The sequence below is a fragment of the Mustela lutreola genome, chromosome 15, assembly GCF_030435805.1.
Source record: "Mustela lutreola isolate mMusLut2 chromosome 15, mMusLut2.pri, whole genome shotgun sequence".
Taxonomy (NCBI): domain Eukaryota; kingdom Metazoa; phylum Chordata; class Mammalia; order Carnivora; family Mustelidae; genus Mustela; species Mustela lutreola.
The window spans coordinates 40,090,520-40,107,665 of NC_081304.1; the positions used below are offsets into that span (position 1 = coordinate 40,090,520).

The following is a 17,146-nucleotide window of genomic DNA, read 5'->3' on the forward strand; positions in this document are numbered from 1 at the left end:
AGTTCATTCTTCTCGCCTGAACTTGTTGGGTCAGCCAGTCCCATGGGACGCACTCCCTCCAAAGGACAGGGGCTTGGAAACGGCCATCTCATCCCCCACCACCAAAGAACACTAGGGGCAGGCATTCTTATCCCCATCTTGCAGATGCACAAACCAAGGCAAATTTGACAAGGGAAAGAAAGTCCTCTGCAGGGAATTCTGTACCTGGTCAGTTACCATTTAATTAACCAGCGTGTCTCTCTCCACTGTGGCCACCTAGGGGACACCCAAGAACCTCCAAGGATGTTCTTTTCCCTAATCTTCTGGCCTGGGCCCTGCAAGTCCAAGGATGGCCGATAGATGGCAGGAGAGGAGCAGTCAGGGAGCACTGAGGCCTCCCTGACCCTTCCCCAGGCCCTGGGCGATCCTTCTGCCTTTGCACAGCAGGCCCTGGGGACCACAAAGGAGGTCTGAAAGACACTGGTCCCCTGCTCCAAAATAGCATTCTAGGTTTTATGATGCTTTGAATTGGATGTTTTTTAAATATCAAGACATGGGGCGCCTGGGTGGCTCAGTGGGTTGAGGCCTCTGCCTTCACCTTGGGTCCTGATCCCTGGGTCCTGGGATAGAGACCCTCGTCCGTCCGGGCTCTCTGCTCAGCGGGGAGCCTGCATCCCCCACCCCCGACCCGCCGCCCTGCCTGCCTCTCTGCCTACCTGTGACCTGTCAAATAAATAAATGAAATCTTTAAAAAATAAATAAATAAACCATCAAGACTCAAGCTTCTCTTCCCTTCCTTGCACACAAATTCAGAGTCTGAGCAAACAGGGAAGCTATGCTCACCCTGGCTCAGAGAGTCTGTGGGCTTCAGAGCAAGGGGTGTGCATGAGGATGGAAGTGCGGTCCGCACATGCCCATCCCCCTGCCCGTGGCTGTTCTGGCTCACCTTCCTCTTCCAGGTGGTCACAGGTGGATGGGGACAGACGGCCCAGGGGCTCCGGCCCAGCCTGGCTTAAGTGTGGGCATGAGAAACAGCACGGGAGGCTCTGAATTCTGCCTCTGTCACCTCCAGCTGGGTGGCCGTGGGCAAGGAACATGAGCTCCAGTGTCTACCTGCAAAACTAGCCTTGTAGAAAACACCCTCTCTACAACCATGTCCTGAAGACTAAATGAGAGATCGTGGGTCCCCTCCTCTCTTTCTGCCTGCATGGCATCTTACCTCCTCCTACCTCAGAATGAGCCTCTTGTAAAGCCTCTGGTCTCACTCCCCACCTCCAGCGACTCCACAAATAGTCTCGTGAACTCAAATCTGCCAGTGACTCTCCTGTTTAAAGCCCTCCAGCGCCCTCCCAATGCATCCAGGATGAAGGCCAACCTTTCTCTGCCTTTTAATGCCTTCGTGACCTGACTCCAATGATCTCTGATCACTAACACACACAGTACTAAACCTCACATCAGTCTTGCCAGCTGCCTTGGCAAGCCACGGCCGTGACCCTTCCCCCACCTGTGGTCTCTGTTCTTGCTGCATCTCTGCCCGAAATATCTCCTCTTGTACCTTGTCTCTGTGGTGAACACCTGGCTGTCTTTGACACTCGAAATAACCTCTGCAGGCAGAACTGACTTCTCCCAACTAGGGGCCCATCATACCCTGTACACGGGGGGTTGTGGATTAGTTAGTCTGTTTACCTGCTGAACAGCATGTGTGTGTGTGTGTGTGTGTGTGTGTGTGTGCATGCGTGTGTGCGCGGTGCAAGTACACACACACCCGTGGTTTATCTGGGGAAGGAGTTTTTAGCTTCTAACAGGAGATCTCAAAGGACAGACTCCATGACCCAAAAGGTTATTAAGAAGCTATTTGTCTTGAGACAAACCTTTAGCGACTCTTAACTCCAGGGAACAAACAGGGTTGCTGGAGGAGAGGGGGTGGGGGAGGGGTCACTCAGTGATGGGTGTTAAGGAGGGCACTGGGTGTCATATGCAACTGATGAATCACTGACCTCCTCCCAAAACGAATACTACACTGTATGTTCAATAATTGCATTTAAATAAAAAATTTTTAAAAAGAAGCTATTTTTCTTGAGCGGGGTGCTGGTCACCGGGCTGGACACCCATCCTATATTTTAGTATACATCAACATGCAGTTTAAGAAAGGTAAAGCGGGGGGCGCCTGGGTGGCTCAGTGGGTTAAGCCGCTGCCTTCGGCTCGGGTCATGATCTCGGGGTCCTGGGATCGAGTCCCGCATCGGGCTCTCTGCTCAGCGGGGAGCCTGCTTCCTCCTCTCTCTCTCTGCCTGCCTCTCTGCCTACTTGTGATCTCCCTCTGTCAAATAAATAAATAAAATCTTTAAAAAAAAAAAAAAAAAAAAAAAAAAGAAAGGTAAAGCGGTGGCAGAGTGGGCCAGACTGCTCTCATACCATCCCGACTTTGTCACACTCTGATGGCACGTTTGCCTTTTTTTCTTGACCACTAAGGCCTCAAGGGCGGGACTGCACCGCTGTGCTATCCTCCAGGCCTGGCGCTCCTCCGTCCCCCGGGGCCCGCCCTGCCCGCACTTACTGCAGATCAAGGCCACAGCCATCCGCAGCAGCTTGAATTGACACTTCATGCCTGACCAGTTCTAGGGGAAAAGGAGAAAAGGCCGTTAGTTCCAGATTGGTCCACACCTCTAGGGATGGATCTGACTTCCGAAAACTGAACACTGGGTGGGCTCAGGCGGTTCCGCGGGCTGACTCGTGGCTTTGGGGCTCAGATCATGATCTCAATGGTCTTGAGATCAAGCCCCTTTTCAGAGCTCCTGGCTCACCAGGGAGTCTGATTAAAGATTCTTTCCCTCTGCCCCTCTCCCCTGACTCACGCTTACATTCTTTCGCTCTCTCAAATAAATAAATAAATCTTAAAAAAAAAAAAGTCTCCATTAAGTCTTGAATGAGGCTGCTGTGAGCAGATCACACCAGCATGAGATTTCAGACAATCATGAACTTATTTATTACTGACAAAAAGCGCTCGAGGGGAGCCTGGGTGGCTCAGTTGTTAAGCGTCTGCCTTTGGCTCAGGTCATGATCCCAGGGTCCTGGAATCGAGCCCCACATCAGGCTTCCTGCTCTGAGGGGAACCTGCTTCTCCCTCTCCCACTCCCCCTGCTTGTGTTCCCTCTCTCACTGACTCTCTGTCAAATAAAGTATTTTTTTTAAGATTATTTATTTATTTGACAGACAGAAATTATAAGTAGGCAGAGAGACTGGCAGAGAGAGAGAGAGGAAGAAGAAAGCTCCCTGCTGAGCAGAGAGCCCGATGTGGGGCTCAATTACAGGACCCCGGGATCATGACCTGAGCCGAAGGCAGAGGCTTTAACCCACTGAGCCACCCAGGCGCGCGCAAAGTATTTTTTTTTTTTAAGTGCTTGAGTTGGGGAGCCTAGATGGCTCAGTGGATTAAAGCATCTGCCTTTAGCTCCGGTCATGATCCCAGGGTACTGGGATTGAGCCCCGCATCGGGCTGCATCGGGCTCTCTGCTCATCGGGCTCTCTGCTCGGCGGGGAGCCTGCTTCCCTTCCTCTCTCTCTGCCTGCCTCTCTGCCTACGTGTGATCTCTGTCTGTCAAATAAGTTAATTAATTAATTTTTTTAAAAAGTGCTTGAGCTGTAGTAAAGGAGTAAGAGAATCCAGATCTGAGGAGAAGAGGGCCCTGTCCCCTCTACGTGGGCAGACCACCCCCAAGAGCGGCGGTGATTACTGGGTCCCACATTTGCAGAAGGGATGCAGCGCAGCAAACCAAGCTAAGTCAAAGCAGAACCATCAGGATGATAAAGAAATCAAAATCTGTTATTTGTTATGCTCCACAAATAAGTGAAACCATATGATAATTGACTCTCTCTGCTTGACTTATTTCACTCAGCATAATCTCTTCTAGTCCCGTCCATGTTGCTACAAAAGTTGGGTATTACAAATATCATGGAGGACAAGGGGTGTTAGAGAGGAGAAGGGAGTTGGGGTAAATTGGAAGGGGAGGTGAATCATGAAAGACTATGGACTCTGAAAAACAATCTGAGGGGTTTGAAGTGGCGGGGGGCTGGGAGGTTGGGGTACCAGGTGGTGGGTATTATAGAGGGCACGGATTGCATGGAGCACCGGGTGTGGGGAAAAAATAATGAATACTGTTTTTCTGAATATAAATAAATTTAAAAAAAAAAAAGAAATCAAAATCTGGCCTATAGACATGGATGGAGAGAAGACACCAGGGGTCAAGCTCACTGCTGCCGAGTATCAAGTGAGTCACAGTAAGGACAGGGCACATTCAGTGTAACCTGTAAGTGGAAAACTCCATAGATGAAAACCAGGGATTTTTTTAAGCTCAGGATGTTTCCATTTCTAATTAGGGGATGGAACATTCCATCTTGGGGAATTGCGAGTTTCCCATCACTGAGCGGTTCAAACAGGGGCTTGACATCCCTTGGAGGAAATGCTCTACTTCTTTCAAGGCACTGGAAAAGGGGGGAGCCAGATGGCCTTCAGACAAACCCCTCTTTCCCCTGAGAACCTCAGAACACTTTGAACCTCCAAAGCAGATAAACAGGACAATTATTCACCTTACAAAAGGATTTTTCACTTTACAAAAGACTTCTCCACGGGGTTCCTTTGAGGAGCTCTCCCGCAGCGCAGCGAATTCAAAGCACCATTCCCTTTATACAGATCCCCCCCACACACAGATCCAGTCTGGAATCTTCCTGGAACACATCGGCCCTAGGGAAGGAGGCAAGCGTGTGCAGCCAGGGGCTTCTGCTCCCTCCCACCCACCCACTCAGTCTTTGGCGCCTGTCCCAGGTCCAGCTGAGGGCACCTCTCGCACTCCTTTGATGTCGGGGGAACACATGTGTTCAACGTTCCCGGGGCCCTGCACCCTGGCACATACAGTAATGTTTATGGGAGATTTGGTGGAGCAAGTAAGATGCAGGGCAGCTGCCAAAAGGGGGACGAGGTCCTGCAGGAGATGCTCGGTGTCCCATCGCCTCCCTTTTCCCCAGGACTTATCACTGACCAGCAAGTCCTCATCACAGAAGGTGAGGTGGGCGACATGCGGCCCCTCTTCAAGTGGGGAAGTCTCATCTTGGCTTGCTGACATGTTCTATGCTAACAAGCAGATGGTGGGCAACATTGTCACCTGCTGGTGGCTGTCCATAGAGAAGCCCCACCAGAAGACGGGGAACCAAACAGGGGCTGATTCCCTGCACTGGATCTGGCAAACCAGCTGAACCCAGCTCAGCCTACTGATGGCGGGTGGCCCCTCAGATCCCCCAGGATGAAACCCTAGGATGGGCAGGTGCTTGGGAGTCACCTGCCGGACCGTCTCCTCCCAAAGGTGACACCTGCCACCAAGCCACAGACAAAATGGCCCTCCCACTGCTGGGGTACCCCTGGAGCAGCCCTGGGAAGGGGGGTCTAACCATTGAAAAATCCTTCCTGCTACGGTCCGGCCAGGCTTTGCCTCCCTGTGATGTCCACCCATGGATCTTAAATCTCTCCTCAAAGTGACACCTACGTTCATAGCAGCATGAATCACAATAACCAAAAGAATGTAGAAGCAAACCAGTGTCCACAGATCGGTGAATGGAGATTCAAGGGAATAGGATGCACTTTAAGAGAAAGGAAATAATGACATATTGTAACGAACAAACCTTGAAGACATTACGCTAAGTGACATAAGCCAGTCCCAAAAGGACAAATAATGTCTGTATGAATCCACTTTCTATGAGACACCTAGAGTGGTGGGAATCACAGAGACAGCTTGCCAGGGGCTGGGGGAGAAAGGAATGGGGAGTTTAAAAGATACAGAGCTTCGGTTTGGCAAGGGGAAGAGTTCTAGAGAGAGATGGTAGTGATGACGGCCCAACAGCGAGAATGTACTCACCACCACCAAACTGTATCCTTAAAAATGGGGAAGACAGTCCATTTGATGCTATGGTGTATTTTACCACCATTAAAATCAAACGTGATACAGTTTCCAATGTTCCTTTTCCTCCTCATAAAAACCCTCTAAATGAACATCTATCTTCCCTAAAGACAATGTCTCTTTCACTGTGTTCTGAGTGATAATATCAGGCAAAGTCAGTCTAGAATGTGTTGGCTGCTCTGTCCTTCAGCTGGGGTCCATGCCCCCTTCAGGCCCTATCTGGGGCCTGTCTTCAAAAACAGCCTCTAGGGCGCCTGGGTGGCTCAGTGGGTTAAGCTGCTGCCTTCGGCTCAGGTCATGATCTCAGGGTCCTGGGATCCAGTCCCGCATCAGGCTCTCTGCTCAGCGGGGAGCCTGCTTCCCCCTCCCTCTCTCTGCCTGTCTCTCTGCCTACTTGTGATCTCTGTCAAATAAATAAATAAAATCTTAAAAAAAAAAAAAAAAAACAGCCTCCATATCTTTGGTCTGGTAAGGCCACGGGTGAGGAGGCTCAGAACTCCTTTTTGGCTGGTATCTTCATTTGCAAATCTGGGGTCACATTAGTACCTACCTCAACTACCTACCTCACTGGGTTGTGAAAGTAAAGTGAATTCATACGCATAAAAGCACCAAGGACATTGCCTGGCATGGGGAAAGCATCAGGTAAATGTCTGGTCTTCTCATTGAGACCTGAGGCAAAGGCAGTGGGTTTGCTCTGCCTTTCAAAGGTCAAAGGACTTCTGAAAACTTCTGAATGACCTTGGACTAGCCGGGCAGCTCCGGCCTCACCAGGCTCTCCAGGCCAGCCAGCTCCTTTTATAATCGCTGCTTGGCCATACAGGCATTGGAATTGGCCAGGGTGAACTCAGTCCCATCTCCAACCCTGCACTTCAGTCAAACAAGAGTCCAGGAGGGCTGGTTCAAGGTCACAGTAAGTTAATGTTGAGATGGGTAGGGCCCTGAGCCCAGGGCTCAGTCTGCCCCCACTTTGGAGACAGGATCACGCTCTGCCTGTCCCTGCTGGCTGCTCCAGCTGCTCCCAAAGCTGAGTGAACGTGGGTCAATGACTCGTCTCCCAGAGGCTGAAGGGCTACACCACAGTCACCCCTTCCCACCAGCTGCTTCGTTTCCCCCCGACCCATTATTCCCTCCAATAAAATGCACTGCAGTGAAACAACAGGAGAAAAGAGAATCTCCCCACAGCCAGCACTGTTGCTATAAAAGGGGAAGCCCCAGGGAACACACATCTTTTGCAAACCCTTTTCCTGTTTTTCTCTCCCAGAGCCTGGCAGGATGAGCAAGAACCCACCCTCAGCCAACAAGGTGGTGACCAGTCCCCTAGGCATCTTGGGATCTCATTCACCAGGCCGGTTAAGAGAGCAAAGGCTGAAACCCAGGCAGGGAGCTTAATGGCTTTATATATCCTGGTAGAAACGACTTCCAGAAAACCCAGCACAAGGAAAGGGAGAGCGTGACACAGATAAATTAGGGAATGATTACTTGTCCTACCAGAGGATTTTTGTTAACAAAATGAGCCTTACAACATAGAGATCTCAGCTGTCTTTTAGACAACCATCTTTCTTGGTGCTCTGACGATAGGGTCCTGTTGCAAAAACTAAGATCTCAAACATTTTTAGGGAAACATCTATCATATGGAGCGAAGTGTAAGTAAACATCTTGTATATTTAATACTGGAACTCTGGCCTGTGGGACCTAGCAAAAAGCAATTAATAAATTATTCAATTTGTGTATCTTTATACTTCTGGCATTTTAAAAAAGATTTTATTCATTTATTTATTTATTTCAGAGAGAGAAAGAGAGAGTGTGTGAGTACAAGTGGGATTGGGGGTCATGGACAGAGGGAGAGAGAGAAGCAGGCTCCTCACTGAACAGGGAACCTGATGTGGTGCTCCATCCCAGGACCCTGGATCATGACCTGAGCTGAAGACAGACGCCCAACCAACTGAGCCACCAAGGCGCCCATTAGAATATTTTTATGAATGGGTGCCTGGGTGGTCCAGATGGTTAGGTATCTGCCTTCAGCTCAGGTCATGACCCTAGGGTCCTGGGATCAAGTCCCCCATCAGGCTCCTTGCTCCTTGCGGAGCGTGCTTCTCCCTCTGCCTCTCTCGCTCTCTCTCTGTCTCTCATGAATAAATAAGTAAAACCTTTAAAAAAAAGAATATTTTTATCAAAAATAAGACATGCTTTCATTTAAGGCAGAATCTCTCAAACAGCTCTGAGAATAGAAACATTCAACACATTTCTATTTTGTATCTGAAGTAAAAAGGACACATTTTCTCATTGTTCTCTGCAGATAACAGGCAACACTGATAAATACAAAAAATTACATGTATTTAAGGATCTATGCACACATGCACACATATACGCACATGCAGATGTGGGCACACACGGCATCTCTGGGCATCTATCCTTTTCATGTCTTTCTCACAACGACCTTGTGGAGAAGAGGTTGCCGATGAGGGAGAAGCAAAGGAACTCATGGCTCTTAAGATGGTGACAGCAGGACTCAAATCCAGAATTTCTGACTGTTGTGCTCTTTCTCCCGTCTGTTCTGACATGGCAATTTATTGTGCGTGCATGTACAAACACACACGCACGCACGCACACCAAATCTTCATTTGGCAATTTAAGATACTAGCATATCTTTTAGATGGAGCCACACGGAATTGACTGCTTCTGGCCCACAGAAACGGCCATCTTTTAGCATTTGTCCTAACACATCTTTGAAGCACTGGGCTCTGGGCTAATGTGGGTAAAGGCAGCGGCCTCTTGGGAAAGGCAACCAATCTTTCTAATGAGAACATGAGGTATTTTTTTGTCACCATCAAATAAGCACCGCACAACTTTCTAGGGAAAGGCTCCCGGACGTCATGTCACGCCCCGGGGATGGCCAAGCTCTCAGGGGGCCAGGGAAAGAAAGCTGTGTCCTTCTAAAAGGGCAGTGGACTCTCGGGTAGGACTGCTCATCTCCACCACCACGGGCCACGGACTACTTGCCAGAAAGACGCATAAACGGGAACAAAACGGCTTTCACCCCCCCCTCCTCAACCGCTAGGCCTCACCCCACGGTTTTCGGGGTGCTCTGCCCACACCGCGGGAACGTGGGAGGCCTCAGGGCCGTTTCCCACGCGGCAGGGAAGGGCAGGGAGACAGGGCGCCTTCACAAACTCGTGTCTGCGTTTCTTAGTTGTGCTGCTCGTCCCCTCACACACATACAGGTCCTGGGGGGAAGGAGGGTGTGTGAGCGGTGCTGGCCCCTACAGAACGGAACTGGGGCAGGGGGAGGGGGAGCGGCCGAGGCGGAATTCAGGGAAAAAGCTGTGTCTGGGGAAAGCTGTGGCACTGATACAGAATGACCCATTTAAAAAGGGCCATGTGAGGCAGCCCCGTGCTGTCAGGTTCCTCAGCAGACCGGCCGTGTGTGTGTGTGTGTGTGTGTGTGTGTGTGTGTGTGTGTGTGCGCGCGCCCGCGCGCACGCACGCGCGCAAATACACATTGGCTCATCCACGCGAGCTTTCCCACACCTGCTGGCTCTCTCCAAGTGCTCACGTGAAGTTGCCAAAAGTCAGACAAGTAGCAAGGGCTGTCCGTGTCTGTCTGTCCGTCTCTTCCCTCCTCCCCTTTTCTTTCCCTCTGTCCCTCTCCTGCTCTCTCTCTCTGAAGGTACAAAAGGGATTCCGATGAAAAGAAAGGGATGGTGTGTTGAGCCGGGCAGGTGACAGTGGCAATAATAAAGAAGAAACGGGAGCATTTAGGAACTTCAGACTGTTGTAACTCAGCATTCACACATCCGCCATGTGGGTGAACACAGCGACGGGGGAGGGAGGTGAGAACAGGAGGACCCTGGCGGGAAGCTACGCCTTCTCGAGACACTGTTCATTCATTCTTTCCTTCTTTCATTCAAAGTTTACTCCGAGGGTGGCGGGGGGGGGGGGGGGGGGTGTTCAGTCAGCTGAGCACCTGACTCTTGATCTCCTGGGTAGTGAGTTCGAGCCCCATGCTGGGTGTAGAGATTGCTTCAAATAAGAAAAAATTTTAGTCAGCACCAGCTACCGTTTGTCCAGCCCTGTGCCAGGCACTGGGGATGAGTAAGATCTGGACCCTGCCTAGAGGCTCCCTCCTTCCAACTGCCTCTAAAACGAGGACTATGGCCTCCTCTGAGACTATCAGACTGATTCCAATATAGCTTTACTTTATCTCATTTATCACCTATCATCCCATTTCACACATGTAGAAACTGAGGAATAGCACAGTTAAGTAAGGTGCCCAAGATCCCTCTTCAGGAAGCAGGGAGGCAGGATTCAGATCTAGGCTGACCGTTTTCAGAGCCTGTGCTCTTAACCGTTACCCTAGAATGCCTCTCAGGAAAAGGCAAAGAAGAGCATGGGGAAGGCAGGGGCAGTGTCCCACCACAATGAGAGGCTGGTGTAAGGGAATGACACTCGAATCATTGTCAGGAGCCCGATTCAAGTCCTGATTTTGCCACTAGAGTCAAGGATTGTTACAGTTTTTAAAGTTGTTTTTTTTTTTTTAAGGTAGGTTCCACGCACAGCATGGGGCCCAATGCGGGACTTGAATTCATGACCCCAAGATCACAATCTGAGCTGAGATCAGGTGTTGTATATTAAGGGGCACCTGGGTGGCTCAGACAGTTGAGTGTCTGCCTTCAGCTCAGGCCATGATCTCAGGGTCCTGGGATTGAGCCCCATATCAGGATCCTAGCTCAGCGGGGAGCCTGCTTCTCCCTTTCCCTGTCCCTTGTCCCCGCCTGTGCTCGATCTCAAATAAATAAATAAAATCTTTATTTTTTAAGATTTTATTTATTTATCTGACAGACAGAGATCACAAGCAGGCAGAGAGGCAGGCAGAGAGAGAGGAAGGGAAGCAGGCTCCCTGCTGAGCAGAGAGCCTGATGCAGGGCTCCATCCCAGAACTCTGAGATGATGATCTGAGCCGAAGGCAGAGGCTTTAACCCACTGAGCCACCCAGGTGCCCCAAATAAAATCTTTAAGAAAAAAAAAAAGAGTTCATATCTTCCCTGCCTCCCTTTCTTTTCTTTTCTTTCTTTCTTTCTTTTTTTTTTTTTTAGAGATTTTATTTATTTATTTGACAGAGAGAGATCACAAGTAGGCAGAGAAGCAGGCAGGGAGAGAGGAGGAAGCAGGCTCCCTGCCAAGCAGAGAGCCCAACACAGGACTTGATCCCAGGACTCTGAGATCATGACCTGAGCCAAAGGCAGAGGCTTAACCCACTGAGCCACCCAGGTGCCCTCTTTTTTTTTTTTTTAAGTAAACTCTAGGCCCAAAGTGGGACTTGAACTCATGACTCCAAGATCAAGAATCATGTGTTCTACCAATGAAGCCAGCCAGGAGCCCCTACTGTAACACTTTTTAAAGTCAAGTGGGAAAGGGATAGAATTAGAGAAATGGGTAATTTCATAGCTAAGAAGGAAAAACCATGAACCAAATATGGAAGGGCTCTGTTTGAAATAAGCCTGCAGAAAGTGAGGAGTGTCTGTGCCCCTGCTATCAGCCAGGTCTGCCTGGCATTTCTGGGCCTGAGCTGGGGAGCACATGGGAACTGAGGCGCAGAAGGGATGCCCAAGATGTTGGGATGTTGGGACAGGAGGTGCTCACCATCACAATGTTAGCCAGATGGGCAGAGACAAGCGCATACACCCCTCCAGAGGAGCCCACGACTGGAGCCGTCATGTCAGCCACAGACACCGCCAAGGACCCTGGTACAGAGAGATCGGTTATTTAAGGGTGCTGGAGGGAGTTCCCTGCCCCTGCCCCAGGCCCTCACATCGGGCAGTCTTGGGGGTAAGGCTCTGGAGCAAAAGGCTCCAGGTCCTCTTCCCTCATCCCACGTTGTCCTGGAGCCCCCTAGAGGCCTCATTTATGGGGAAAAGAACCATTTTATTCAGACCTCTCCTTTTAGAAGAGTTCAGTGGACAGGAGCTATCACCTATCTGTCAGTGCAGCCTCTGCCTCACCTGGTATCACCTCAGGGTTCTGGGCAATAATAAATAGTAGCAGAGGGGAGCCTGGGTGGCTCAGACAGTTATGCGGCTGCTTTTGGCTCAGGTCATGATCCTAGGGTCCTGGGATCGAACCCTGCATCAGGCTCCTTGCTCGGCAGGGAGTTTGCTTCCTTCTCTGCCTGCTGTTCCCCCTGCCTGTACGTGTGCTTTCTCTCTCTCAAATAAATAAATAAAATCTTAAAAAAATAAAGAAGAAGTAGCAGAAGCAGCTGTCATGGAGGAGCACCACGAATCAGACACTGGCCACATGCTTTGCGCACATCGACCGCTTTAACCCTTGGAGGGGGATGGTAGTGGCCACCCGGCAGAGTTGAGGAGACTGAGCCCAGAGCCACTCAGTGAGAAGGGCTGGAAGCAGGTTGTCCAGCTTTGTGGACACAAGGCCCGTGCTCTTGGCCTCGACAGCAGCCACTCCCCAAACTGGTACAGAGGTCAACCTCCTCCACTATTGCTCCCTCCGCTGCACGTTGGCATCTAGAAACCTGCTTCTTGACATGGCCTCCAAACTCCCTCCAATCGAAATCACAAAAGACCAACAGAATCTCCAGAGCTGGGGGGTGGGGTGGGGGCGGGGGTTTCTCTGGTGGAAAAATGCCCTTGGAAAGTCCCAGGGAAGAGAGAGATGATGTCATACCCTCTGGGGGAAGAGGAAGGTGGTCTGGGGGATGACAAACTTTTGTGCTGGGAGGGAAGCCGGGCAGAGAGGAGAAGGGAAATGTATTGTTCTGGTCTCATTTAAGTGTGATCAATGCTTTGGCTTCCAGGGAAGGACACGGGAGACTAAAAATAACCAGGAGGTAGAGCCCAGGGCTCAGAGGCTGGGAGGTGGCCGGCCTGGGTGAGTGTGCAGAAACCACCACTGGAAAATGCCCGCAGGCTGGAGAGCCAATTAGCCGCTGCCTGGGTGGAGACAGGAGAGACCGGCCAAACTCTGTAGCTGCTAGAGATGTGGGGGGTCTGCTAGTTAGGAGGAGGCTGGGCCCAGCCCAGGACACCTGACACCCTGAGCATGGTGAACCCCCATACCATCACCCAACTTCTCTCCCCGACAGGCCCCCTTGGACTTCTCTCAAGGCTCCGGGGCTCCCTGAGATCCTTCAAGTAAGAGATCCCCACAGCACATTCTGGGCCTCAAGAGGGATGTGATCTCCCAGGAAAAAGCGCTGTCCTGAACTGAGAAGTCCCAAGTCCTTCTCCCTTCCCAGGGTAACTATAAATCTTTCTTCTCCCCTTTCAGGCCTTCCCTCTGGCTTTAATTAGGTATTGATCTATTGTCAGATAACTTTCTTTTTTTTTTTTTTTTTTTTTTTTACTGCCTAGCCAAAGGGTCAGCCATATATAACAGAAAAAAAAAAAAAAAATTTCCCAGGATGGCAAACAGGCAGGCAGTGGGATCTGCATGACAAAGGATTCCCACGCTCTCCTGGAGGCCCGCACAGCGCACAGCGAGGAAGGCTGCATTGCAGGGTTGTAGAGGGCTGGCTGCCCAAGCAGCTCATTAATTACCTTACCTTGCGGACAGAGGAAGCCCCAGCCTCCCGAGGCTGGCCTCTTTCCTCTCTCAAGTCCCACTAAACCCGTCCACCTTCTGCTCCCTCGGGCTCCCAGATGCAGTGGGAGCCACCAGCGGCAGGGAGACCGCAGGGAACCCCGCACGGTCCAGGGTCCAGCCTCCCCACACTGACCCTTCTCTCACCCTACCCATGGATAGGAGTCCCGACCCCAGGGTCAGGGGTCAGTTTGGGATTCTGGCGGCAGTTGGGAATGGGGGCGTGGCTGCCTAGTCCTGTGACCTTGGGCACAGCCCCTGAATTCTTTGGGCTTCAGTTTTCACATCTGTGAAATAAAAAGGTCTAAGGTTTTCTAACTTCTGAGATGTGAAACCCTCTTTTCAAAGGAAACTTTACCCACAATGCTACCCCGTGGAGAGGAGCCCAGGGAGCCTATGGCTGAAAGGGGGTGAGGCCTGGGAAGTCAGAGTTGCCACCCACAGGAGGGGACCTTCCAAATCACAGATTCAAACAACCTGAACCTTGGCCTGAGATCCTGGATCTGAGGTTTGGATCTTGAACGTAACACTCTGGAGTCACGGGTCTTCCATGGGTAGAGGAAAGATTTTCCTCAAGCGGCTACAGGTTAGCCCAGGACTCGGGAGTGGGAAAGGTCAAGTACAAGCGGGGGCATGTGTGCCAGTCAACAGAGACATAAAGGCCACCCTGGGGGGTGGGGGGATGGCAGGAAGCCTGGGCCAAGCAGGATTCTTTTTTTTTTTTTTTTTAAAGATTTTATTTATTTATTTGACAGAGAGAAATCACAAGTAGACGGAGAGGCAGGCAGAGAGAGAGGAAGGGAAGCAGGCTCCCTGCTGAGCAGAGAGCCCGATGCAGGGCTGGATCCCAGGACCCTGAGATCATGACCTGAGCCGAAAGCAGCAGCTTAACCCACTGAGCCACCCAGGCGCCCCCCAAGCAGGATTCTTGACAAGCTGTTTGGAACCTAACCTCATAGTTCCATAGGACAGTTCCATAAGGCCAGTATGAATTCCCCAGAGGTCATGGGGACAGAGGACTGGGACAGAATGGCAAGCTGGAGGGGGACACACATCTTGGCACAGCACGAGGCCCAAGGACTAGTTCTAGTCGGGGCTATGTACTTTCCTTTTTTTTTTTTTTTTTTTTTTTTAAGATTTTATTTATTTATTTGAAAGAGATCCCAAGTAGGCAGAGAGGAAGGCAGAGAGAGAGAAGGGGGAAGCAGGTTCCCCGCTGAGCAGAGGACTCTGGGATCATGACCTGAGCCGAAGGCAGAGGCTCAACCCACTGAGCCACCCAGGTGCCTCTAGGGGCTATGTACTTTCTCAAAAAAATTCTGGGTCCACACCAGCACGCAGATAAATTGGAGACTGTATCATCACGCACAGCTGTGTTAATTTTAGTCTGAAATATTTAAAGCAGGTGTTTTCCAATGTCTCCCTTGGCCATTACAAAAAAAAAAAAATCCAAATAAAAATCAGCAGAACATCTACCTTTAAGCACTCTGACTCTATTTATGTATGCAGTCTTCCATTTGTTCTACAAATATTTGTTGCTTAACGTATGCCAGACCCTGTGTTAGGCTCTGGGGATGCGCCCATGGCTTATAATCTAGATAATCTATAAGAAAAGCTTGCAAACGCACTTAAAATACTGGCTTTCACGGCCATGAAACTGTCAGCTAGAAGCAAGAGATGCACTGGCCTCAAGCACTGGTTAGAAGCATGGAGCAGAGAAAGGGTCTCCACTCGCTTCTAGTACTTCTTAGTCCTTCTGAGAAAATTGAGCAAGTCATTTCACCTCTCTGGACCACCTACGAAATGGGGGTGACAGGACCCACCTCATAAGACTTGGTGAATACTCAACATAATGTATGAGAACCCTCTATCGCAGGCAGAGTACCAGACGCACCTGGCAGAGGTCAGCCGCCATTGCTGCAAACTGTGATGGCCTTGCCTTTGGAACATTTCCACCTGGCAGGAACTAAATCGGGGGGGGGGGCGGGGACTGATGTCTATTAAGACCTCCCTGGGGGTGCCGGGGTGGCTCAGTGGGTTAAAGCCTCTGCCTTTGGTCCAGGTCATGATCCCAGGGTCCTGGGATCCAGCCCCTCATCAGGCTCTCTGTTCAGCAGGGAGCCTCTCTGCCTATTTGTGATCTCTGTCCGTCAAATAAATAAATAAAATCTTAAAAAAAAAAAAAAGACCTCCCTGAGTTTCTGACAATAAATTATCCACACAAAAGGGAAAGGCCTGCCTTTTGGTTCTCATTGCACAGGGTAGTGGTTTGGAGCGCAGCCTTTGGGGGCAGGTGGCCTGGCTCTGGGCCCAGCCCCACCCCATACAACTGAGTCTCCTTGGGCAAGTCACTGAGGTACCCTAACACACAGGTTCTGTAACCTGTGACAACTGGAAAGTGCTCGTGTGTGCCTTAGGAAGGCAGGCCCTTCCTAACCACCCAGTGCCCAGTCAGGATCTAGCTGTCTGTGAGTGGGCCCCACTTGTGGACTTGGGATGCACACGGGGTAGAGAGGGAAGAAGGGGTGCAGGCAGATCTGCCAGCTTGGTCCTGGAGATCGATGACACGCTATATGGTGACCAGGGTGCCCTCTCTGAATCAATGCCTCAGACAGAATCGCACACGTTACATGCTGCATGATACAGCCCCATATCCAGCTGGTGAGCTGGCAAGTCCCTTTCTGTCAGTGCACCATCCCCTTCTGCACCGGTGTCCCTGGCCAGTGTCACCAGCATGGCCCGCCTGCTGTGTGTCATCTGGTTTGGGTGAGGCCTCAGTCATCTCGAATCTGGTTTCTGTCTTCTGGGTTATTGCACTCCCATCCAATTGACTACTAACTGCAAGCGTTAAGAGTGTCTTTCCTGTTCCTCGCCATTAACCATCTAGGTCTCTGGGTATCTAGGTGGAGGAAACGTGGCTATAAATCTCCAGATGTCAAGATTTGGGGGAAAGGGGGGCACGTGGGTGGCCGAGTAAGTCTGGCACACAGAGCTCCTCACAGAACCTTTTGTTCAAGGATGGGGAAGGTACAGGATGCAGGGCTTCCCGTGGCGGGTGCTGTCCAAGGTGGCCAAGTTTTTAACCCTCCGCACACAGAGAAATGAAGAAGCTGTGCGGCCGATCTTCCATGCTGAGGGTTTCTGAACTAGCAGACTGGCCTCACAGGGGTGGATGGAGTGGGGTAGGGTTGGGTGGGGTGGGACCCTTCCCTCCCGGGTTCTTGAAGCTACGTCAGTTACTCCCAGGGTCCCTGTTTGCCCGTTGTTTACAAGGTCAGCGGCGTCCTGATCTCCTAATGACAACTTCAATGCCACTCAGAAAGGATTAAGATCTTACTTAAACATACACACAAAGCTCCCTTGGGCACAGCTGTCAAGGTGAAGAGCTGAGGCGGCAAACCTTGTTAAAAAAAAAAAAAAAGGCCAGCTATAAAGTTGGAAACATCACGAGGGAGATCCCTCTGTTCGGAAACCCGGCTGGTGCAGACTTTCCCAGCAGAAATGCAGTCTGCTCTCCCCAGCTCACCCCAGCCCGCCTCACCTCCACCAGCAGGGGAGAGGGGGAGTTCTGCTGGCTGCAGTTCCCCCCTCCCCAGCTATCCTCAAGGTCATGGTCCTCCGCC

At 50.8% G+C, this 17,146-nt stretch overlaps 1 protein-coding gene across 3 annotated transcripts in view; it reads right to left on the bottom strand.

The window, feature by feature from the left end:
- Positions 1-17,146, bottom strand: part of RHBDL3 (rhomboid like 3) — a 51,536-nt gene that overhangs the window by 4,586 nt on the left and 29,804 nt on the right. For all 3 annotated transcript variants that reach the window (XR_009347923.1, XM_059148363.1, XM_059148362.1), the window contains 2 exons: positions 11,568-11,668; positions 2,537-2,597 (listed from right to left, as the gene is read on the bottom strand). Coding sequence is in view for 2 of the 3 variants with exons in the window: in XM_059148363.1 (XP_059004346.1) it covers positions 2,537-2,597; positions 11,568-11,668 (162 nt within the window). In the remaining variant the exon portion in view is untranslated. The remainder of the gene's footprint in view (positions 1-2,536; positions 2,598-11,567; positions 11,669-17,146) is intronic.